We start from the raw sequence: 21,902 nt of genomic DNA, 5'->3' as shown, positions 1-21,902 counted from the left end.
GGAGAGGAGGCTAGTTAGCTGTAGCATCCACGAAGTCTTCCTCATCTCTGCTACATGGACATCTTGCTTGAGCAGAGTCTCACACAGTGGATGTGAGACCCTCCACGCAATGCAAAGCCTCAGCTCTCCTCCCATCCTAACCAATGATCCCTGTCCTAAGACAGTCACAAAGTCAAAAAATATTTTATTGGAAAACACTTATCTGAGTAATTGGCTTGATAACTCACACTCTATGATACAGAAGGCAAAAATCATTATAAGAAAGTTCTGAATTTCAGGATATAGAAATTGTAGAGAAAAAATTGTAAATGCTGTCTACTTTTGCCCATATTAAAATATACAGCATAGCAAACTGACTACTTGAGCAAGACAATGACTCCAGATTCCTTTAAATAACTATCTTTATATAGGAATGTCCAGCTGTTCTTTGATAATTATATATATATATATATATATATATATATATATATATATATATATATATATACACACACACACAGAAGAACTGTCACTTAAACACTTAAACACTGCTCTAAATGTCTTTATTTTGATCATTTATAATGACCAAAATAAAACAAGATGGAGCTCTGGAGAGGGGGCTGGGGGTTAGAAACACTGGCTGCTCTTGCAGAGGACCTGGGTTTGATACCCAGCCTCCACATGGTGGCTCACAACTGGCTATAACTATAGTTCCAGATGTAATGCCTTCTTTTGGCCTCCTCGGGCATGGTATGCATGTGGTGCACACATATATGCAGGTGAAACATTCATAGACATAAAATGAAAACAAAATATGTGGCTGGAGAGATGGCTCAGTGGTTATGAGCAGTGACTGCTCTTCCAGAGGTCCTGAGTTCAATTCCGAGTAAACACATGGTGGCTCACAACCATCTGTAGTGGGATCTGATGCCCTCTTCTGGTGTGTCCAAAGAGAGCAACAATGTACTCACATAAATGAAAAAACAGATAAATAAATCTTTTATAAAAAATAAAATAAAATGTGTAAAAAGTAAGATGAGAAAAGGCCCTTTAGTGTTCCATTCATTCACATAAGCAGAAGTAAACAGGGGCAGAGAAATTCGGAGAGAATATATAATTACATCTGCCTCCTAAAAAGAGACAGATTCAATTAAGAAGAACAACAACAAACAGCCAAATGGGTAAATCAATAGGATAAACAAAGTCAGCCTCCTGTGCCCTGGGGCTCCACGTCCTCACATTCAACCAACCATGAATGGAAAATATTTAGAAAAATAACAGCATCTGGTACTGAACCATTTTTTTTCTAGTGTTTTCCCCCTAAACAATGCAGTACAACAACTATTCATGTTTACACCTTACTAAGCATGGTAAGCAGTGCAGGGATGATTTAAGCATATGCCAGCCTGTGGTGGGGTATATGCAAATACTTCATAATTTCACATAAAGGTCTTTAGCATCCATGGTTTTAGCATCTATGGGGATTGGGGTTGGTCCCAAAGGCAATTCCCCAAGATTCCAAGGGAAACTGGATAGATCCAGGGGAAAGGTTCATTATGATGTCCCAGCACAGGAGACAGCAGTGTGAGCTGAGCCTGTTCCTTGGTGTGCTGGGAGCTGTGGGTTGCCAGCAGGAAGGGGAGTCCTGGTTACTGTTAGGGCTGATGACAGCAGCATCTGGAGCAGGCATTGTGCACCCATCCCCTCTGAGCCCTTCTGAGGGCTCACTTCTAGCTTCCTCCCAGACTGGTAAGATGCCCCACTTTGGGGGAAAAGTGGCCTGAACATTTTTGGACTTACAAATAGTGGACTAATTAAAAAATAAAAGAATGGTCTCACATAAAGAGTGGTGCCATATGTTTTGAATGTTAAGAAAAAGAAACACATCCTGTCTTCTAAGCCCAAGCTGTTGATGAGGCATAAGCAATTACTTACTAGATAATTAAAGATGACCTTGAACTTCTGACCTCTCACCTCTACTGCCTTGGACACCTCATTTATGCTCCTTGCTCAGGATTAAAGCCAGGGGCTCCTGCATGCCAGACAAGCATTCTTCCAGCTGAGCTTATTCTCCAGTCCCTCAGGTACTTGAATAAACACAGTGACCACCGTTTCAAGTTCCAGTGCAGGAAAGAGTCCTTGACATTTAGTCTCAGAAGTCTATTCAGATTGCCCCACCACAAGGTTGTTTATCTGCGCAGTCCTTCTAGCTCTAGCTGCCGTGAGCATGCTCATCTCAGCTCATATTCTGACCAGCAAGAGAGTAGACAGGCAGCTTCCTGAAGAACCTCCTAGCTAAGCAGAGTGTGGTTCGTTCTTATGACGGGAAGGGGCCTGGTGAGGAATGAGATCAGAGACACGAATGCTCCACATTGTGCATCATGAGCACAATGGGCATGAGTCTGGGACTTGGGAACAAGCGATGGATGGAAGGAAAGCTATTAGAACAGGGCATAGACAACAGTTATTCTGTGAAATATATTGAAAGATGTAACTTGAGAGGTTTTTCACAAAAGACTTTTAGGCATTTCTTTGAAACCTTATCATATTGCCTGGACCAAGAAGACTGAGAAATCAATGGGTCCTGTGAATGACAGTACAGGTGAAGGCCCAGATGTTATAAGATATTTGTTCACACGGTGAACCCCAAGATTGTGTTGTTTACTTGGAAAACCTGTTTCTAGATGTGAGATGGCACAGAACTTAGCACACACCTTTAGTCCCTCTGGTTGGATACAGACCCACACTTAGTACACACCTTTAATCTCAAACAATGAAGGTAAAGTTAGTTTATAGAAGGAAGCATCCGTGTTTGAAATTCATGTCTAGTTGAGTGGCAGACAAAGTGATGAATCAGAAAAAGATTTAACAGAAGAGGTTACGTCCAGTTCTCACAAGAACAGAGAGGAACAAGAGGTGACTTAAGAGGGGCAGGCAAGGAGGGGAGGTAATTTAACTGGGAGAATTTTATAGAGACAGGATGAAGAGAGAACAAGCTAGACTCTGGTGAAGACAGAACAGTCAAGGAATGAGAAGGAGCAGAAGGTTAAAACAAATTGCCAGTGTTAGTTTGAGGCCAAGCAGGGCAATTCAGTCAGAGGCCAAGAGAGAAAAGCCAGATTGAACCAGTCAGAGTAGAGAGGAATTTGAACCAGAATAGCTAAATTCAAGCAGCCAACCAGAGTTTAGAAAGATCTAGAAAGAGTAAGATTAGTAAGCAGCAATTCTCGAAACCATTCTAGGCATAAAAAAGATTGTACAGAGGCTCAGAACTTCCAGGAGTAGGCCTTGGTTAGCAGATGGAGACAACAATTACATCAAGCAAATAAAAGTTACCATTACACCCAGAGATGGTGGAAGGATTGCCCAGGGTCACAAAGCTGGTCCCTTAGCAGGAGATGAAAGAGAATTTAGATCAAACTTATTATGTAGCACATGTTTTTGACAGATGTCACCTACTGGCTCATGTTTGCTTTAAACTCTAGATTCAACTCTTCTTAGTCTCACTGACTCACTGACCCATAACCCCCAAGCACAGACACGTACACAAGGCACACAGTGACCTCCACAGTCCATGCACTTCCAATACTTCCACATTCCTTTACTAAGCTCCATGTATAGATAGAGCTGTGACAATAGCAATAGGCTGGAGCTCTCATACCTCTAAGTTTGACTTGAAAGGCTTATTGCAAGTGCACAGTTGAGATGGCAAACACTAAACATGCCTTGGCTACACTTGGATGATTAATGCCACAGATAATAACTGAACATATTCTACTGTGTGACTGATAACAGGTGCACACAACGAAGACGCCAGGGTACTTTGAACTATTCAACATGCCCCAAACTAAACACTAGCATTTGTTTTTATAGTTTTTGTAATCTCACCTGCTAAGACCCTTATCTTTGTAAAACCACCGAGTTCCTGAATAAATATTGTGCCACAGATTTAAATCTTCTGGGGGATTTGAAGCAAGTGGCTGCTGGATTTTACGTCTCAGAAGCTCGTATCTAAAGCAAAAGACAAGCAGGAACATCGTGATTGTCTCAACTAACATTATTACTGAAATTCAGATAGTTTAATGGGAGGAGTACATGAGGCATGCATGCGAGAATAAATAAGACCTCAGTGCAATTAGGAAGTGTTTCCAGGTAAGCATATTTTTCTGGTGCAACTATCATATACTCTGTTAATTGAAAATTATCATTTCTACTCATATTTTTGAACATCAGTGGGAATGATAATATTTTAGATTTCTGTGTCAGAAATTGCTCAATAGTTATTGAGAGTCTCACACAAAGCAGGAATATAAAAATCTTATCAAGTTAATGATCGTCTTAAGACTCCTACCATCAAAATTTTACAAACAATGATTATCTGCTCTTTTTTCCCTGCCAAGTATCCAGTTCTGGCTGCTGCACAACCATTTTAGAATCACAGATCTTTGCTCCCATCTTATCTCTGAGAACATTCTTCACAAGTCTGTAGATAGTGGTGATATGGAGACAACTTCAGGGCTAACTTTATAATTCAGAGACACAGTTATCCCACCACGTTACACAGAATATGAGCCAGAGCTGTCCAAGAGAATAAAAATATTTTTAAAAGAAGAGAATATTGAAGTAAAATCTGAGCTATGTAATAAGTATTTGATGGTTTTTAGTCTGTCACAATGTTGTGATTTTTTCTCTTACTTGGTGAATGCCCTTGCTTCTATTTAAATCAAGATGTACAATGTGATATTATAAAGCTGTTAATAATAGACAGTACTGAATAGATATTATGAGTTTGTGGCAGTAGGTATGGTATGCAGTATGGAACTGATTCTCTTTTGAGATGTGAATATAGTCCCACACCTCTACTCCTTGTAATGATACAGTTAAAACAAACCCCAAAGTAAAATAACATTCTCTACCTCAGATTTGGTCCATTTGGTTTGGATGGTGGCTGCCAAGAAATTCCAACATAAGATTCGCTTAGAAGAGTCACAGACAATGGGGCCAGTTCCTGAGGCAGGGCTGGGTGGGTAGTAGCAAAGGTAGGCAGGCTCTCCGTGCACCCTCCTAGGTACCCGTTGCCTCCAGAGCAAGCAACGATGGTGATTGAATAGTTAGTGAAAGGAAGCAGATGTTTGACCAGATGACTCAACATGATCGAGCTCACATTGGTTATTTCGATGACAGGGTCCGGCATTCGGATCTCATAACTCAGTATGTCTCCGTTCTGGATAAGTGGGGCTTTCCAAGTGACCTGAAATAGAAGACCATCAGCATCAGCATGAGAACGCCGGAACTGAGCAATGGAGGTTCACGATGCCTAGCGTTCTTCCTGCCTCATTGCCCGGAAGTCATTTCCCAAAGGCCTACATTCAACATAGGCCTCTGAACTAGACAGACATGGAGGCCTCGGGGCCAGTGAGCTGCAAGCTAGGAACCAAGTAGAAGCTGTTTCCTAGGCTTGGCTTTAGCCACGACGCTTTCTTTCTAGGATAGTCAAGACTCCTGCACACCTTGGTAACTCATCTCCACGTGGGTGTTCCGAGGGACACAGAGCAAGCACATGGAGGAAATTCACACGTCCACATGCATCAGTAGGGCAGCATCAGGACTTGACAGTTTGAGTGTTTATAACTCAATTAAATGAAACTCCCTGCTTTCCTTTGTGGGAATAGGGGCTGAAGCAGTTTCTTTTACAAAGGCTGGGGATAGGGTGCCTTTATATGTATTTTTTGAGAGTCACAGTTGGATTTCTGAAGCTGGTGTATAGTTTAACAAATAAAGCAATGGCACATTCTAGTCTCAGCATAAGAGAGCGGAGCAGATGAGGGTTCAAAGTTAGGGGTCCCCAGTGGCACCGTAAAGTAATGTTTGTCGCTGCTGTACAGACACACAACCTGGTGATTTTTGCACTTTACTTTTTATTTCTCAGTTTTATCTCTCGTTCGTACTAAGTTTCTTTCTGTGGCAACCTATATGTTGGCTGAATCCTACTTGAAATCCTTCTTTTTAATCTGATTTTTACTTTGCTTATTTACTTTGTAAAGAAATGGCTTCAAAATTCTTATCAAGTTGTTTAAAACTCTTTATTGTTTTTATTTACATGCTCCTGGGTGCCTGTGTGAGGTTATATATACCACCTGTGTGCAGGTGCCCAAGGAGGCCAGATGGTGTTGGGCCCCATGAAACTGAATTGTTAAGCAGTTATGGGAGCCCTGATGTGGGTGGTGGGATCCGAACTGGAGTCCAATGAAAGAATGGTAATTACTCTTAATTGCAAAGCCACTAAGCCCCTTGTAACTCTTTTTGTAGGGAAAAACCCAACAGGCTTTCTCCTTAATTGGCTGATGGGAGAGGCATATTGACAGACAGTTGTCTATTGAGATTTCCTTACGTTGGTGGATTCAGATCAAATTCTCCCCATTCTATTATTCATTTGGTATTCTCCTTAATTCAATGTGCTAATATTTTATTCTAAAGTTTTATATTGATATTCAAACATGAAATTATTCTATTCTTTTATTGATCTGTCCTTTTTAGTCTGAGTAGAGACGTTCTACAGACTTTCAAAAATGATTATTTTTTTCAGGAAATTAAGTAAGACACATAATATAATGTCTTTGAGATGCTTTCTTTTCCTGTCTCTATTGGACATAGCTCCTGCAGGTGACACTGTACAGAACATGGATAAACCAAGGTGATAACAGTGTTTGACTGCAAGTTGTCCTTCAAAAACAAGCAAACCCCTAATTTTCAAACCTAATACCCCCATCTGAGGTATTAAAGAGGTGAAAATTTAATCTGACTGTGGTGTTTAGAGGGAGACCGTGGATGTGTGTCAGGACTAGATGCATGAGGGTCCAGCTTAATGATGACTGAGGGCTGAGGGCTTGTGACATGGAGAGGGACACAGGAACCTACAGGATTCCTGGCTCTCCATCTCTGGTGCCTACACAGCTTTGGGATGAGGCTGGCAAGAAGCCCATCACTAGATGTCCTGGAAGCGTCAGCACCAACAACCCAGTGTAGCTCTTCTCTCTAAACTTCCCTGGCCCACGCTAGTGCACTAGCAACATGGGGTAACTAAGATCAGAGGGACACCATCATTTACCACCCCAATAACTCTCCCTGTTGACCTTAGTTTGATTCTGCTTCCTGCCCCCAGTCCTTGCTGGTTGTAGGACTCTAATATGCATCCTTGTCTATGATGTAAGCCCCCAGAGGAGAGGGGCTTTCTTTTGGTCCTACTCTCTGTCTCTGGTGTCAAAAGGAGACATTCAAATATGTGTTTGAAAGAACGTGGGAAGTGGAACATGTTGTCACTGTTAATATTATTGACAATTTACTTAGAACAGTAGTGCATGTAAATATTGAATGGCTCTCTTAACCCATGCATTAATGACTATCCCGTGGTTCCTCATAAATGTTTTATCTATTTGTAATTTTGATTTCAGATCTGTCCTTGCAGAGAGCAAGTCACAGTTTCCCAGGCATAGATCTGTTTATCAGAGGCAATCACACTAGAAAATGTACTTTGGTAAAGTTTTAAGATATCTCCCAAGTACCACGTTCAGCCAATAATACTAACACAAAAGCCTGCTCTTTGAGTAATATTGACATACACTCCACGAAGCGCCAGATTTAGTTCAGTATTCCTTGTGCTCTCTTCATTTCCTAGTTTAAAAATGGGAATTAATGCAGGAGTGAGGACAAGAGTTATCACCTGGCTGTCACAACTCTGTACTTCAAGATTTTTCTATAACCCTGGCCTGGGGTTACTCTGGTTTTGTTGGCCTAAGGCGGTGAGCCTCGGGGTTCAGCTCCCTTACCCAAGCTATGAAAACCCACCCAGCAACTGGACAGGTAGGAAAAAATCGGAATAATGTCTGTGGTGTTGCCTTTCTGAAGGCCACTGACCAATGCTACCTCGAAGCCTTACAAAACTCTCCCAACGGTGAAAAGGTCAGTTATGGAATGATTACTGAGTCTATGTTTGTTTGTCTTTTGTTTTGTTTTCCTTTTTATTTGATCAAAGACCAGTGTGATTTTTTTCCAGTTTGTACAATAAATCCCACATATGCTGTATTTAACTATTAAATTCCATTTAGTACTAAGTCAACAGAATGCCATATGCTTTACTCAGTTTACCAAAATTGCATTGCTTTAACAATTCTCAGAGGGGACACAATTAAGATTATTTTGGGTGTTTAATTTTCAAAGGCCAAATTTAAAAAAAAAAAAAAGATAAGCAGTGACTTCTGGTTTGTGGGTTAAATGAATTTTCTTCCAAATCTTAACTTACCTAGCACACCTAGTATGTGTCTTTCATTGGTGAGAGAGACCCCAGCCTAGATCCAAGGAGTAATTCCAACAGATGAACTTTGCTGTTATGCAGATGCCCTCCCTCTGTGCTCTGGTGAGCAAGCCGCCCGCACCAAGCCTTTTGGCAGTGGTACAAGAGCGAATCCACAGAAGCATGTGTGTATTTACACAAAAGAGGCTTCTAAGCTGCAAAACTCCCTCCTGTTTGGTTACACTAATTTCCCTTGAATGAAGTTTGTATGCCAGCCAAAACAATGGTAGTTACCCCATCCTCTGGAGTTCAATCCCTGAAGAATGAGGCAAATGATTGAGCTTTCTGGATACCCTAGCAATATGCTATTTTCCTAATTCCTCTTTCCACCATTTTAGTTCTTTGACTCTGTTTTTTTAAAGAAGCCTAGAATATTACTGTGTGGAATTTTTGTTTGTTAATATGCTTCTCAGGACTTCCTTCAGCTTCCCATCTCGTCTCATTTTCTGATCCGTTTAAATACACTGTGGCGCCGGAGCTAAGCATCCCACAGCGGTATCAAAGTATTTCATGTGTACGAGGCAAATAGCAGTCTCTCAACAATATAATTAAAGGGATACAGGGAGAAATGAAAAACTGACATTGAATTTGAGATGGTTTTGGGCTAAAGGCCAAAAGCCCAGTTTCTGCAACAAATGCCTAAGACAGTAAATGTGGTAGACTTGTCAGCAGATGGCTCTGTTCAACACAGAGATCAGCCAGGGTAAGTTCACACGTCTGTAGGTTTGCAGAGAAACCAGAGCACCCGACACCTTACCTCAATTGTATCCGGGCCTAGCGCATGCGCTGTGGGCAGCTGCACACCAGAAGGCCGACAGGGTCTTGTGGTCACTTCTACCCAAGCACTGCTGTTTGCACCTCCGGTAAGAGCGCTCCCCAGAACCCGGTATTCATAGTGTGTCCAAGGGCCGAGGGCAGGATCGTTGTCTATAAACTTTATGGCTTGGCTTCTTGGGAAGGTCACCAGGCTCCTCACTTCCTCTTTCCCTTTGACTCGTCTCTCAACTGTAACATTCTCATCCAAGCGATCTAGGTGTGCCGGGGGTTGCCAAGTTACTATGATCGCTGTTGGACTGTATGGGAACAACTCTGGGCTTGGGATGCCTTCTGGATTTCCTGGGAGTGTCCACACAGTCTCAGACGCCGGCGACTTAGAGCACCCTTGGGAGGTGCAGGCTTCTACCTGGAAGTGATAGGCTGTGTGAGGATGCAGCCGGACCACAGTGCAGTTAGTGACACTTCCAGAGACTGTTGAGTAAAGACGGCCACGCAGGTAAACGTTATAATGGGTAATGGCTCCGTTGCACTTTGCAGGCTGCCGCCAGACGACGGACATCGTCCTAGCTTTCACTTTTAGAAGAATTGGGGCATCGATAGGTCCAGGCTCTATAAAGAAGAACACAGCCAGGATGTCATGGCCTTACAAACGTCCCACGGACTCTCGACAATAAAACTCAAATGAACCAGTACTCAGTAGAGACAAGAGGCCACCAGGTAGAGGGTAAGAGGGCAGGCGATACGCCCAGCTCCTCGGGGTAGTGAAATATGAATATTTCTGAGGTTGCCCTTTCCTTCCTAACAGAGATCCCTCAAAATCATTTCTTTTGATTGAAACTAATGCTGAAAGATATCATAAAGATTATTTTTGTTTTTGTGTCTGGCTTTTAAAATCAAGGCATTCGAAGAAAAATATACAAGCTGACTGACAGTTTAACAGAAGTTCTGGCTTTGGCAGAATTTTGCTCCCCGGATCTCCAGTACCAATTATAGCCAACAATGCTGTTGTAACAGACGTGAGAGTTTACAGCCCAGAGAAACCTTGCAGCCTCTTCATTACTCATTCCATATGATGCTGCTTCTGTTTATCATGCTAATCCATGTTTTGCGATTTATCTACTCCCTGTTAATATTATCGGTGATTTTTTTTTTCTCTGTGCCTGTGACAGAGCTGACGATGATCTAGCTCCTTCACCTACAGATAAATAAACAATGCACAGATCTGACCTTTAGGTTAACAGGTTTTGCGCCTGCTCTACTCAGCCCTGTAACTGATTCAATTATCATAAAGGTTCGGGAGGCCCCATGAATACTGAAAAAGGCCCACCATATGCCTGCAGAGGTGGTGGGGGGCAGCAAGCTCTCTGCAGCCCTCCAGAGAAATTCCTTAATTGTAAATAATTTCACCATGCGACACAATCAAGTCACCTTGAATGCGAATCCCCTCAGCCCGCTCTGGCAAAGTGTTATTTAAGCTTTACTGGGCTGCGTTAAATTCTGCAATTTGAAGGGCTGTTAAGTTTTTCAATTGAAATTTCATTTAAAATGCAGGTGCTTTTTATTATATTGCGGCTTTACTGCTCTCTAGGTACAAGAAGGAACATGGCGCAATAACACAAATCTGGCTCAATCACTGATCAGTAACAGCTGTAATTCCAGAACATTTAGCATTCTTATAAACCATGGCCTGAGATCTATAAATTGCTACAACAGATCAAAAAAAAAAAAATACTACAGCCCTCTTTGCTGCCCACAGCAATTTTGACATTTATGAGATTTTTTTCCGTGAACATTAGATTTTATTGAAAATCTTTTAAAAAGATATAGTTGGATTTAGTAATTGTTTAAAACAGCATTGATTTGAGGGTGAATGTGTGATTCAGTGTCCCACCGAGGTCTATGTGTTAAAGCAGTCACAGACCTGTGAAGCCAGTGGTTGTGATTATAGCTAGTTAAAGGGCGTTTTCAAACAGAATGGCCCACAGTTTACTCACCAACTGGACTCATGGTAGAATCGTAATTTGTCTTTTGAAAGGGCCTGATATTAAGCCAGTTTTGACAATTTGGTCGCACGTCCTTTGTGGAGAGAGAAACCCTAGTGTCCTACTGATGTTGGTACGGGCATTCCCCAGGCTGCTCTGTTGTTACCTTCCACTTGAAAGGCATCTGAACTAACGCATCGGTGACAGTTCTTCTCACCTCTCCAGTACATAGGTACCGAAGCAATTATCATACCAACATGGGGATAGGGCTCTTTCTTAGCCAGGCATGTCATGCACGGTTAGCTATTTCCCAGAGAAGAGTGAAACTCTTGCAAGCTATGAATGTTGTTTTGCAATCTTAAAAAAAAAAATTTCCTCTGATATGGGCACTTGTAAGATCGATGGTGGAGATTCAAGCCTTCAGTCTAACCCTATCTCACCCTCCTCTCCCCAGTGAAGAATAAGATACACTTAAAAATCAGAATGTTTCTGAGCAGGTTTTCATCAGGGTCTCGCATAATTATTCCCTCCTCTGTGAGCTATCAAGCCATGAGCTTCTTCAGGGAAAAGTACCAACAAGGATGTAGTTTGTTCTCTGTGATGAGAATAAAGCCTTTTATTTCTCCGGAAGATGCTGATGTGTGATAGGTAAAACATGCATGATAATGAGCCCTACTCGCACTTCAGACTCCCACAGAACACAGCCCTTCCTTAAAGACCTCTTATCTTGGGAAGAGGGGACATTCAATTTCAATTTCATGATCCCGGCTCCCCAAAGCCAGCATACATTTTATTAGCTTCTCTCTGGGGAAGCTGAGTGCAGTCCCTGCTTCCACTGCAGGAGGGTTCTTTAAAGCATCTTGGGGAGGAACAGACTTGGCTTAATTAGCTCCTTTGGCTAGGGAAGTGTTAAAACCTGACTTCTGGCACTCTTTCAATTTCGTGCTTTAAAATGATAAGCAGGATCATCTAATTCTATATACAAATCAACTGTCCTGCTACTGCTCAGTTGAAAGGGTCACCACAATTATGTAAAACATGAGTAATAACTGTAATTGGGGTAGTTGGCTAATACAATAAAAAGCTGTGAACACGGGGAGAGTTACGCTCACCGCAGTAGCTATCACTTTCTAAAGTAAGAATTCATGGGTGAAGTGACATGAAAAAGATGGTTATAAAATTTTAATGGAATGATAAAAGGCAAAAGTCAGCCTCTCAGCTGAATTCGTAAAATCCTTATACATCACAATCAGCTCCTTAACTGTAAAATCAATGTGGAGTATAACATGTTGTCAATGCTGCTGTCACTCCAGGGGAGAGGAGGAAATCTGACAGGCACACAGCTCAGCTACCCAGTGATGAAGATACAAGGGAGCAGCTCTCCCCAGCGCGGCATAATTGTTTAGAGAGCACCCCCCTGGAGCCAGGGCAGGAGCCTCCTCTCTGGTCAAATCACGGACTCCTGGTTCCAACGAACTCCTCTTGGCATTAATAACTGAAAGCAGTCTTAGTTTGGCAAGTTACATGGTCTTAGTGGGAAACCACCTGGCTCACCCAGCGAGGGTCTGCCCCTGCCTAACAGAAAGTCATGACCTTGTTAGGAAAGGGAGGGGCGTGCGCCTTTTCACGATAATCTCAGGGGTGTGTGAGGGAGGTGTGTGTGTGTGTGTGTGTGTGTGTGTGTGTGCCCAGGACCGACCTGATCAAGGGCTCCCAACTTTAGGGTGCACATGATGTTAAGTGGTTTGGGATGAAAAGTCTTTGACACTTGTTTGCTATGGAGTTAGCAATGATGGTTGCCGGTTTTCCTGTTACAGTCTCAAATGCCCTCAAGCTAATATTTTAGCATTCTCACAGAACCTCACTGAGTTTAAAAACTCTTTCCAGTAAGATTAACTCCTAAGCGAATAGCCCCTACATTTGCCAGTGAATTAAAAACCACGGGGGTTGTATACGGATGGCCATTAGACAAAGCTATACATCACACGCCAGTTCTTAAGGTAGCCATGATATTCACCGCCAATGTGTTAGCTAGAATGGCAGCCTCTGTCTCTTCTTTCATCATGAATTCTTTCAACAATTTATTATTTATACCCAACAACTTCCCCAAAGAATTTTTGACAGCTAATAATAAAAGAGCCAAATGCAGGAAGACCAATAGAATAAAGACAAGGGAATATTCATGTTGCAATAGAGTAGATGGTACCTACCACGGTGTGCCCCTAAAACAAATATGCAATATGCGAGATGCAGACTTACACAGGGTCAACTCCCAGCTTTCTGACAAGTGACTGGGGTGGGGAACTGCATCAGGAGGCTCCTCGATCTAATGAGAGAGCAACAATATTGTAGCTGCTGCTGGGAGCAGACAGGGCCGTTTTGTAGAGTCTGCAGGGAAGACACTCCTGAGGACCTTCCGTGCCTTACTCTCCTGAGACGAGGATGTGTGGAGGTCAGGAGAGATGGATGGCTGACTAGAACTGGGGCACAGGATGAGGTGAACAGCAGCAGGTGCTTCTGTGGACAGTCTTGGATTGAAAAGAAAATGTGATTTGCTGACATGAGAAAGACCTATGATGTAGCTATCCAACTGTCAGAAATGTAGCTATACCTGCAGAATCGGCTGCACCTGAGTTAACACAGGTGTAACTGTCAGCTCTGTCTGGTCACAGGGTCTTTTTCCTGACCCCCCCCCCCCCCCGCCATCTTTTCTAGCCTCTTGTTTAATCAACCTTGGAAAACTATTAATTTGGGAAGGGTTGTGATCAGAATGAGTGAGATAGCATTAGCACAAGAATCTACATAGGGTTTTAGTATTCTAGAATGTTCCAGATAGGAAGAGGTACATATAACAATCTATTGAAAACAATTACCCAAACACCCACCTTTGTTCATGGTTAGCAGTTCTCAGATGTTTGAACTCTTTAGGAGACTGGAGAGAATTTATCCCTGGCTTTTTAAGATCTATATGTGGTAGTTACCAAAGGATCATCTTACAAAGTCCACTAAAAAATTCCAAACATGAATAGTCTGTTTTTTTTTAAGAACAAAAATACTTATTAAAAACATTTTGAGAACATTCCTGATACAGCGTAATTTAAATGCCAGAAAAACAGATGGTTACTGTCAGGTGTTTGGTATAGAATAGGCTCTCAGTAAAGATGAGCCCATAGCAGAAAGGCAACCTGGATAAAAATTACTTATTAATTTATTAAACTAAGAAAGGTTAGTCAGGGATGGATTTCTTGTTCCTTCTACATGTGGTTTTTATCTGAAGGTTATAAGAAATATTGCAATTGGAGACCAAGTTTGCAAGAACAGCCTGCTTTATATGCTCAAAGGGGGATTTAAGAGCTCTGGGGTCAGGGGTAAACTGAGGCCAGATGGATGCAATTTTCTGTTCATCAGTCCAACCTTAAAACAAAGTTTCTGTTGCTCACATAGCTTGAATGGACTTATTCAATGTTAAGATTATAAAATAAGAATTAAGAAATAACAATAAAATACTTCCCCTTACTAATTTTGGAAATGCATAAGTTTGGGGTGGTGATCCGCACAGTGGGGGGAAAAGCTTATAGGGACAAACATGGGGACTTCTGTGGCTGCAGACGTGGCTCTGCAGGTAAGAGCACTTGCTGCTCTAGAAGAGGAACAGAGCTGGATTTCCAGCACCCACATGGAAGCTCACATCACTCTGTGAAGCCAGGTTCAGGCTCCCAGGTGATCCAGTACCCTGTCAGGCCTTCATGCTTCTAGGCGCACCGACATGCATGTGTGGTACATAGACATACACAAAGCAAATGCCCACATACATAAAGAAAAAGAAAGTGTAGCCTTGTTGGAGAGGGCGTAGCCCTGTTGGAAGAAGTGACATCACTGGGGGTAGGGCCTTGCCAAGGCCAGTCTCTCTCTCTCTCTACTGCCTACAGATCAAGATGTAAGCTCTTGGCTACGACTCCAACTTCTTGTGTGTTGTTGCCATTGCTTAAACAGAATACCTGTTTTTAATTGTTGTTGGCTTTGTCTAATATAAGAGTTGCCTTGGTCATGGTATATCTCTACAGCAACAGAACACTAGCCAAGATGGAAGTTGGTACCTGGCACTACGTCCTGCTGTGAAAGGCCTGAATATGCTGTCTGTTGGAGGACTGTGGAAGATGGTGACACTTTGGACTAGAGAGCAGGTGGGACATCATGCCCATCTTAGTTGGAACATTGAAGAAAGAGCTGAGAGTGATGTGGAAATGAGGGCTCCAGCTCAAGAAGTTTTAGAGGGGAAGATTAGTAAGAGGCCTTGAGACCATTATGATACTTTGGCAAAGAATGTGTCTGCTTTCTGTTCTTGTCCTAAAATTCTGCCAGAGGCTAAGTAGAAGAGTTTTAGTTTCATGGAATAAAAGAGAGTTTAAGACAGCTAAGTAAAGTATTGACTGTGTCCCATGTCCAGTAGTGATCACTCTTATTCAGGACTATAATGAAAAGGAGCAATATTGACAAAGCAAAAAATACAAAAATGACCAGTTTGAGAACAAAAGGAGAACCCGGAAGTGTAGCAGAGCTAAGTCCAACACTCACTCAAGGAGATGTAAAGTTTAAAGAAAAGCTTGACACTAAATGGAATAAAGTGACCTCAGGGTAACATCCTATCCAGATGAGCATCCAACTTATGAGGAGGAATTAAAGAAAAGCACAAGCACTGAAGGAAAGTATGAAAACAGACCACTGATACAAATATAAAAGTGTAATTGAAGACTGCATTCCAGCCCCATTAAACAGCAGAACCTGGCAGCTCTGGCCATGTGGTTCTAGCTTTAGAGTCACAAGAAGAGAGTTGTGGCTTCCCTCTGAGACTAAGGAAGCCACTGAGGGTAGTCAGGTGTCGCGTGTGTACCTGCATGGAGGCTCAGAGTGGCCACTGTGTGAAACTATGAAGGTGAAGCCTGCAGCATTGGTCACATCAAGATGGGAGAGATGCCAGGGTTGAGGGACACCTGTACAGAAAAGTAGTGACAGAGAAAGAAGTGCTACCAGAGTATAGAGCCAGCCCAAGAGAGAGACACGTGTTGTAGTCAACAAAGATGAAAGGAGTTGGTGATCTGAAGAACCCTTTGACATGAGACGCGGAGTTTGGAGTTTGCCCAGCAGGTTTTCACACTTGTTTGGTCTAGTCTTTCCACACCGTGCTCCCTTTCCTCTTTTGGAATGGTGATGTTCATCCTGTGCCACTGTATGTTGGAGGTACATGGTCTCCTCCTCGGTTTTGATTTTACAGAGGTTACACTGTGGTCACAGTCCTTGTCCCTAACTTCACTCAATGATTGGCCATGACCTAATGTGTGAAACAAACACACCCTTTCCTCCCCTAAACAGCTCTGGTCGTGATGTCTGTCAAAGTGACTGAAGGAAACTAAAACACTCAGTTCATCCAATGGTAAAAGTACAGAAGATCCTAGGTTTGATGCAATGGACTACCATGGTATGTTATTGTCCCCTAAGTATCACTGTGTATAATAGGCAATGTATCCATTTATCACACTGAAGACAAACTTGATCTGCAGCAAGATAATGAACAAATACAGAAAAATATCTGTATGAGCCCTCAGAATAAACTGCTCAAATCCCCAAATGTTATTTAATAATGCCACTTAAGATTTATGCTTAAAAATAGAAGTGTCTGTTGGGAAAGTCTGAAGAGATGGCTCAGCAGTCAAGGGCACATGCACACTATACTTTCAGAGGATGTAAGTTCAGTTCCCAGCAACCATACTGAGTGGATCGTTGGGAACCATCCTGAGACTCCAATTCCAGGAGGAATCTTGTGCCTTGTGGGCATTTGTACTCATTTGCAAATATTCTCTACATATATATGCACCATTAAAAATAAATCTTTAAAGTATGTAAATATGAATTGTTAAATATCAATCTTGAAGAAATGGTCAAATTCTTTTTTAAGTGTCTGATCATGAAATCATTTGTTGGGGGCTTGTTTTTTAGGTCAGCAATGATTTTTAGGAAGCAATTTCAATTTCATTAGTTGATCTTATTGCTTGTGTGTGGATGCAATTTTGACAAACTGACCCCCTCCCCAAAAAACCCACCTCAATATTTCAGTCTAAATATAAGTAAATATTTCAGTGTCCTTACCTGGAAAATCTTCATTAAAAATAGATTATGACTCTTCCTGGTCTAGCATATTTCTTGTAAAGCAAAGTGGGTGGCCTTCTATTTGACATGGGGCTGGATTTTAGTGGGAGAAGCCCATCTATTATCATATTTAAGCTGAAGCTCACAGAATCCTGCCTGCAACGACAACTACATTGTTTACATTCATATACCACACACAAACAGCTGTCCATGGATGAGAGCTGTAGAACAACTCCAGGGTCAGCGGCACAGTTGGTTATGTATGGCTTAGAAAACGATGCCATTTGGGGTTGGCTTGGTAGCTTATTTAACAAACACAAGGACCTGAGTTTGGTCCTCAGATCCCACATTGACAATGGGTATGGTACCATGTGCCTCAGTCCTAGTTCCAGGGAGGCAGAGACAGCTGCAGGCCCCCTGGCCAAAGCCCTAGCCTACAGAGCAAGTTCTAGGCCAAAGAGAGACTGTCATAGTGAAGAGTGCATAGCAGCTCCTGAGGAACAACCTCCAGTTAGCCTTTGACCTCCACATGTATGCAATATACACACTCATTCACACACTCTTACACATGCACACATACACTCATACACACTACACATACACGCTCATATAATGCACACATACACTCATACACACTACACACACACACTCATATACTCACACAGGTCACACACACGTACACTCAAACTCTCACACATGCGTACAACTCAAACTCTCACACATGTACACTCACACACATACATACACATGCACACACTCTCACATATTCACATATGCACACACACTCACACACATAGGTCACACATGTACACATACTCTCACACATGCATACTCACACATACTCTCACACTCACACACACAAACACACTCATGCACTTACACAGATCACACATGCACATGTACTCTCACACATGCACACTCACACATATTCTCACACACAGATACATATGCACATTCACATATACTCTCTTACACACTCACTTGTACACACTCTCACACATGCTCACAATACTCTCTCACACACATATTCATACTTGCACACACTCTCACATGCACACACACAGTCTCACACACACATTCACCCACAGTCACACAGACCAAATGACTAGAAAATACATTCAGCTGCTAGTTGTGGTGATGTTCCCTGCTATGCTAAGTTTACTCATCTGAGTATAATGTAATCACTGTACAGTTTCGCAAGCTGTGGGCGTGTCAGCTGCTTGGACTACTACTAGTACATTTTTTTTTTAAAAATCCATATATTGTTTATATTTATCTGGTTGCAAATGCTGGAACACAGGTGACCAAGTTGACTGCAACAAAAATCTTTTATTAACATATTTAACAGGATTTAAAATATTCGTAGGAAGCCCAAATGGTTTGCATTTGGCATCTACACCCTCAATTTTTAAAGAACTGTATATTGGTGGCACACTGACGAAAATGACAGATTATTTGAAAAAAAATCATTAAAATGTTTCACAGCTCTTGTACAAGAGAATGTCTCTTCATACCCTAGAACTGGCTTCTAAGGTAAAAACATTTCTTACCTATGTCTCTGATTTCAGATTATTAAAGGCAAAAAATGCTAATCATATTTAACCAGAGGTTCAAAGAGACATGCCCCTCAAAAATTTTAGTTTCTACACTCAATTATGGCGCACAATCATGAAAATACAACAGATGTGGGGTCACTGTAGGATCATAGAATCTGGACATATAGTTATTTCTAGTTTAACACTATACAAATTTTCATCTATTAAGTAAAAACTCTTGGGTCTGACACAGTTTGATGAGGAGGCCCACTTCTTACCCACATCTCTCTCTCTCTTTCTGCTTTTACAGCCCTGCCACAGTTTTGGTGGATATCACTGCCTCAAAAATACCACATGAAAACTACTGCCATGGGTGACCTACCCATACAACAGGTAATTTTGTCCAAAGCAGAGAGGCTCCTGTTGATGGTGGGAGATTCAAATATTAGTACAAGATGACTTCTCTGCTTCACCCTGTGAGATGTGATGGGAAACTTCTCTACTGATAACTACCTCAGCCAAGAAGAGGTGCCAGGGTTGAAGTGTGATTCTGGCACGGATCTGTCAACACAGGCAGCTTTATAAGCTGTGCTTTGTAGCCTTGACAGAAAAACTGCTCGTGTCCCACGCCGATCACTCAGCCTTCCTCAAGTCGATTGCACATCCTTTGAGAGATGGTATCCATCCATGGTGACATCTGGATATATAGTATCCTGCCACCATGGCCCAGGGCAGAGTGTACACTTGCCCTGCAGGGCCCGTGGCTCCCTGCCAGCTCTTGGCTAGTGTGTGTGACTTGGTGTATATGCAAAGTGGAGAAAAGATCATCTTCATTCATCTCCTGGCAAGTGGGACTCAACAGAAGTGATGGCTGGTATCTTGAGTAGATACTTGTTAAGTAGTTGGATGTTACTTGTACTTAAGGGAATTGAGGGGTGCAAGTTTCATGCCACACATTACCAAGATGACAGTGTCTCTGCATTAAAAACCCGAACCACGTGCAGTCTATAGGAATGGCAAGACACTAAGAGGTGATGGAGACCAATCTGATCAATGAAGGGTACTGTGCTAATGGGCAGTGTGCAGGGAGTTTGACTGGTTTTTATACTATCTTCTGACCTGTGGAAAGCATGGTATGACCACCATTCAGCAAATACTGTGACCAGATTACTTTCAGAACACACATACACACACACACACACACACACACACACACACAAATCCTTTTTTCCCTTCTACCCACTCGACACTCAATTGAGCCATCACCTTTGCAGTGAGTTGAATAGTTATTTTTAGTTAATCTTTATTGAGTGCCATCAAGCATGGTATTTTTAATAGGAGATTAAACATCTATCTTCATCTTTTAAATGTCTCTTCAGAAAAAAAAATCTATTTTGAATGTGAGCTTTCCAGTCCATAAATCTGAATACCATGGTGACCACGGTGTCTGATTTCCCAGGGTGTGTGCCATGCTCTACCTAAAGGTTGAACATCAGTGATTCCTGAGTCTTGGATACATTTTTTCTCTCTACTGATAATATCTGGAGTAGCATCCTGGGACAAAAAAATATTTGATGCAAATTGTATCAAGTTGTCTAACTTGATTCTAGAAGTAATCAAGGATTGGAAGGTATGGAGACAGTATTTATATTTTTCATGATGGCATTTTTAAAAATAACGTAAATATAAACGATGAAAAATTGTTTTCATTCAGACACATTTTATGTCTTATCATTAAGTGTTCAAAGTAACTCTGGATATTACAAAAATGAAATAAGCTACTTGATACAAAATTTGTATTGTTTCAGATATTGTCATACCTTTGTGTTGTTGGCTTGCAGTACTGAAGGTCATTCCTGCTCTTGTTGGCTATAAAACCAGAATGGCAAATGTGCATTGACCAGCCTTTCGTTAGGAACTTCTGATTAAAAGGCTTGACATGATTGCCCCCAAACCTCATTGTTAAAAATATTGTATTCCTTCACTGAGTAATTTGATTTTATTTTCAACTTTATTAGAAGAAAAATTTAAAAAACTGTCTTAATATATTGACTTTTATAGATGTAGTTAATATAAAACTAGATATTATATTTATTTGTTTATTTCTTAAATGTGACTGATGATAAGTTTATTTTCAATGTAAAATAAAAAAAAAACCCTAAGGGATTCTTTGTTAGTTGAACAAGACAAAATCTAGTCTCGTAATGTTGTCTGCCGTTCCTCAGGCTCTACCTACCTAGATGCTCTATTTAGGACCTATGTCAAAGTAAGATGGTGCCTGCATACAGTGACGACTGCACCGCCACTTACTGCTGCCAAACCACAGCCAGCCCCATATCTCATCACTGCCTGCCCTCCAGAAAATCCCCACACATGTCACACTTGGCCAATGTGCAGGAGACCACAACCTTTCCTTATTCCTTCTGTACCCTGAAGGGCAGATTACTGCCATGCCAAGGCTGACTGTGGGTCCAACCCTCCATCCTTCTGGCTTCACAGTGTTCTTCCTTCTATTGAGACTGACCACCACTCTCCTCTCTTAACTTGGTAGAGACAGTGCCATGCGACCACAAGAAATCTGGAGGGGCTCATGTCCTTGTTTTGAGAGCCCCAAGGCAGTTTAGGGTCCTGGCTGTGGCCGACGTTTGACTTTGTACGGTTGGCCTACTTACTGTCCTCTGTAGTCATGAGTGCAGTCCAAGCACTGAATGCACTGCCAAAGCTGTTGGTGGCAACCACCCGAAACTCATACACTGTGAACGGCTGGAGATCAGTCACTTCATAGCTCAACGATGCAGAAGGAACGGGGAATAATCTATGTGGGGAAGAAATGACCATCAGGAAGGTTTAGACATCAAATAATGAAAACAAAGAAACAAAAATCAAATGCTACTGCAAACAAATGCTCAGACATACCAATACAGATTTAAGTACTATTATTTTGGTCCATTACATTATATCTACTACAGAATAAACAGCCATTGGGAGAGACTATGTTCTCTTATGTTATTGAGGACATAATTGTGGTTGCAAGGGCAGTGGTTGCTCTGAGGACATTACGGGGCAGAAGTACAGGTTCTTCACAGTTCAACTCAGTTTAAAGTTACAGTTCTATTCTACTGTGTGACGCTTGTA

At 41.8% G+C, this 21,902-nt stretch overlaps 1 protein-coding gene across 1 annotated transcript in view; it reads right to left on the bottom strand.

Moving 5' to 3' along the window:
* The window catches only part of Ush2a (usherin), a 723,091-nt gene that overhangs the window by 216,747 nt on the left and 484,442 nt on the right, over positions 1-21,902 (bottom strand). The window contains exons 39-42 of the mRNA XM_052200359.1: positions 21,440-21,582; positions 9,087-9,715; positions 4,896-5,230; positions 3,868-3,990 (exon numbers count right to left, since the gene is read on the bottom strand). Of these exons, the coding sequence (XP_052056319.1) occupies positions 3,868-3,990; positions 4,896-5,230; positions 9,087-9,715; positions 21,440-21,582 (1,230 nt within the window). The remainder of the gene's footprint in view (positions 1-3,867; positions 3,991-4,895; positions 5,231-9,086; positions 9,716-21,439; positions 21,583-21,902) is intronic.

This window comes from Apodemus sylvaticus, chromosome 12, assembly GCF_947179515.1.
Source record: "Apodemus sylvaticus chromosome 12, mApoSyl1.1, whole genome shotgun sequence".
Classification (NCBI taxonomy): Eukaryota; Metazoa; Chordata; class Mammalia; order Rodentia; family Muridae; genus Apodemus; species Apodemus sylvaticus.
This window is presented reverse-complemented; position numbering and strand designations above follow the sequence as displayed.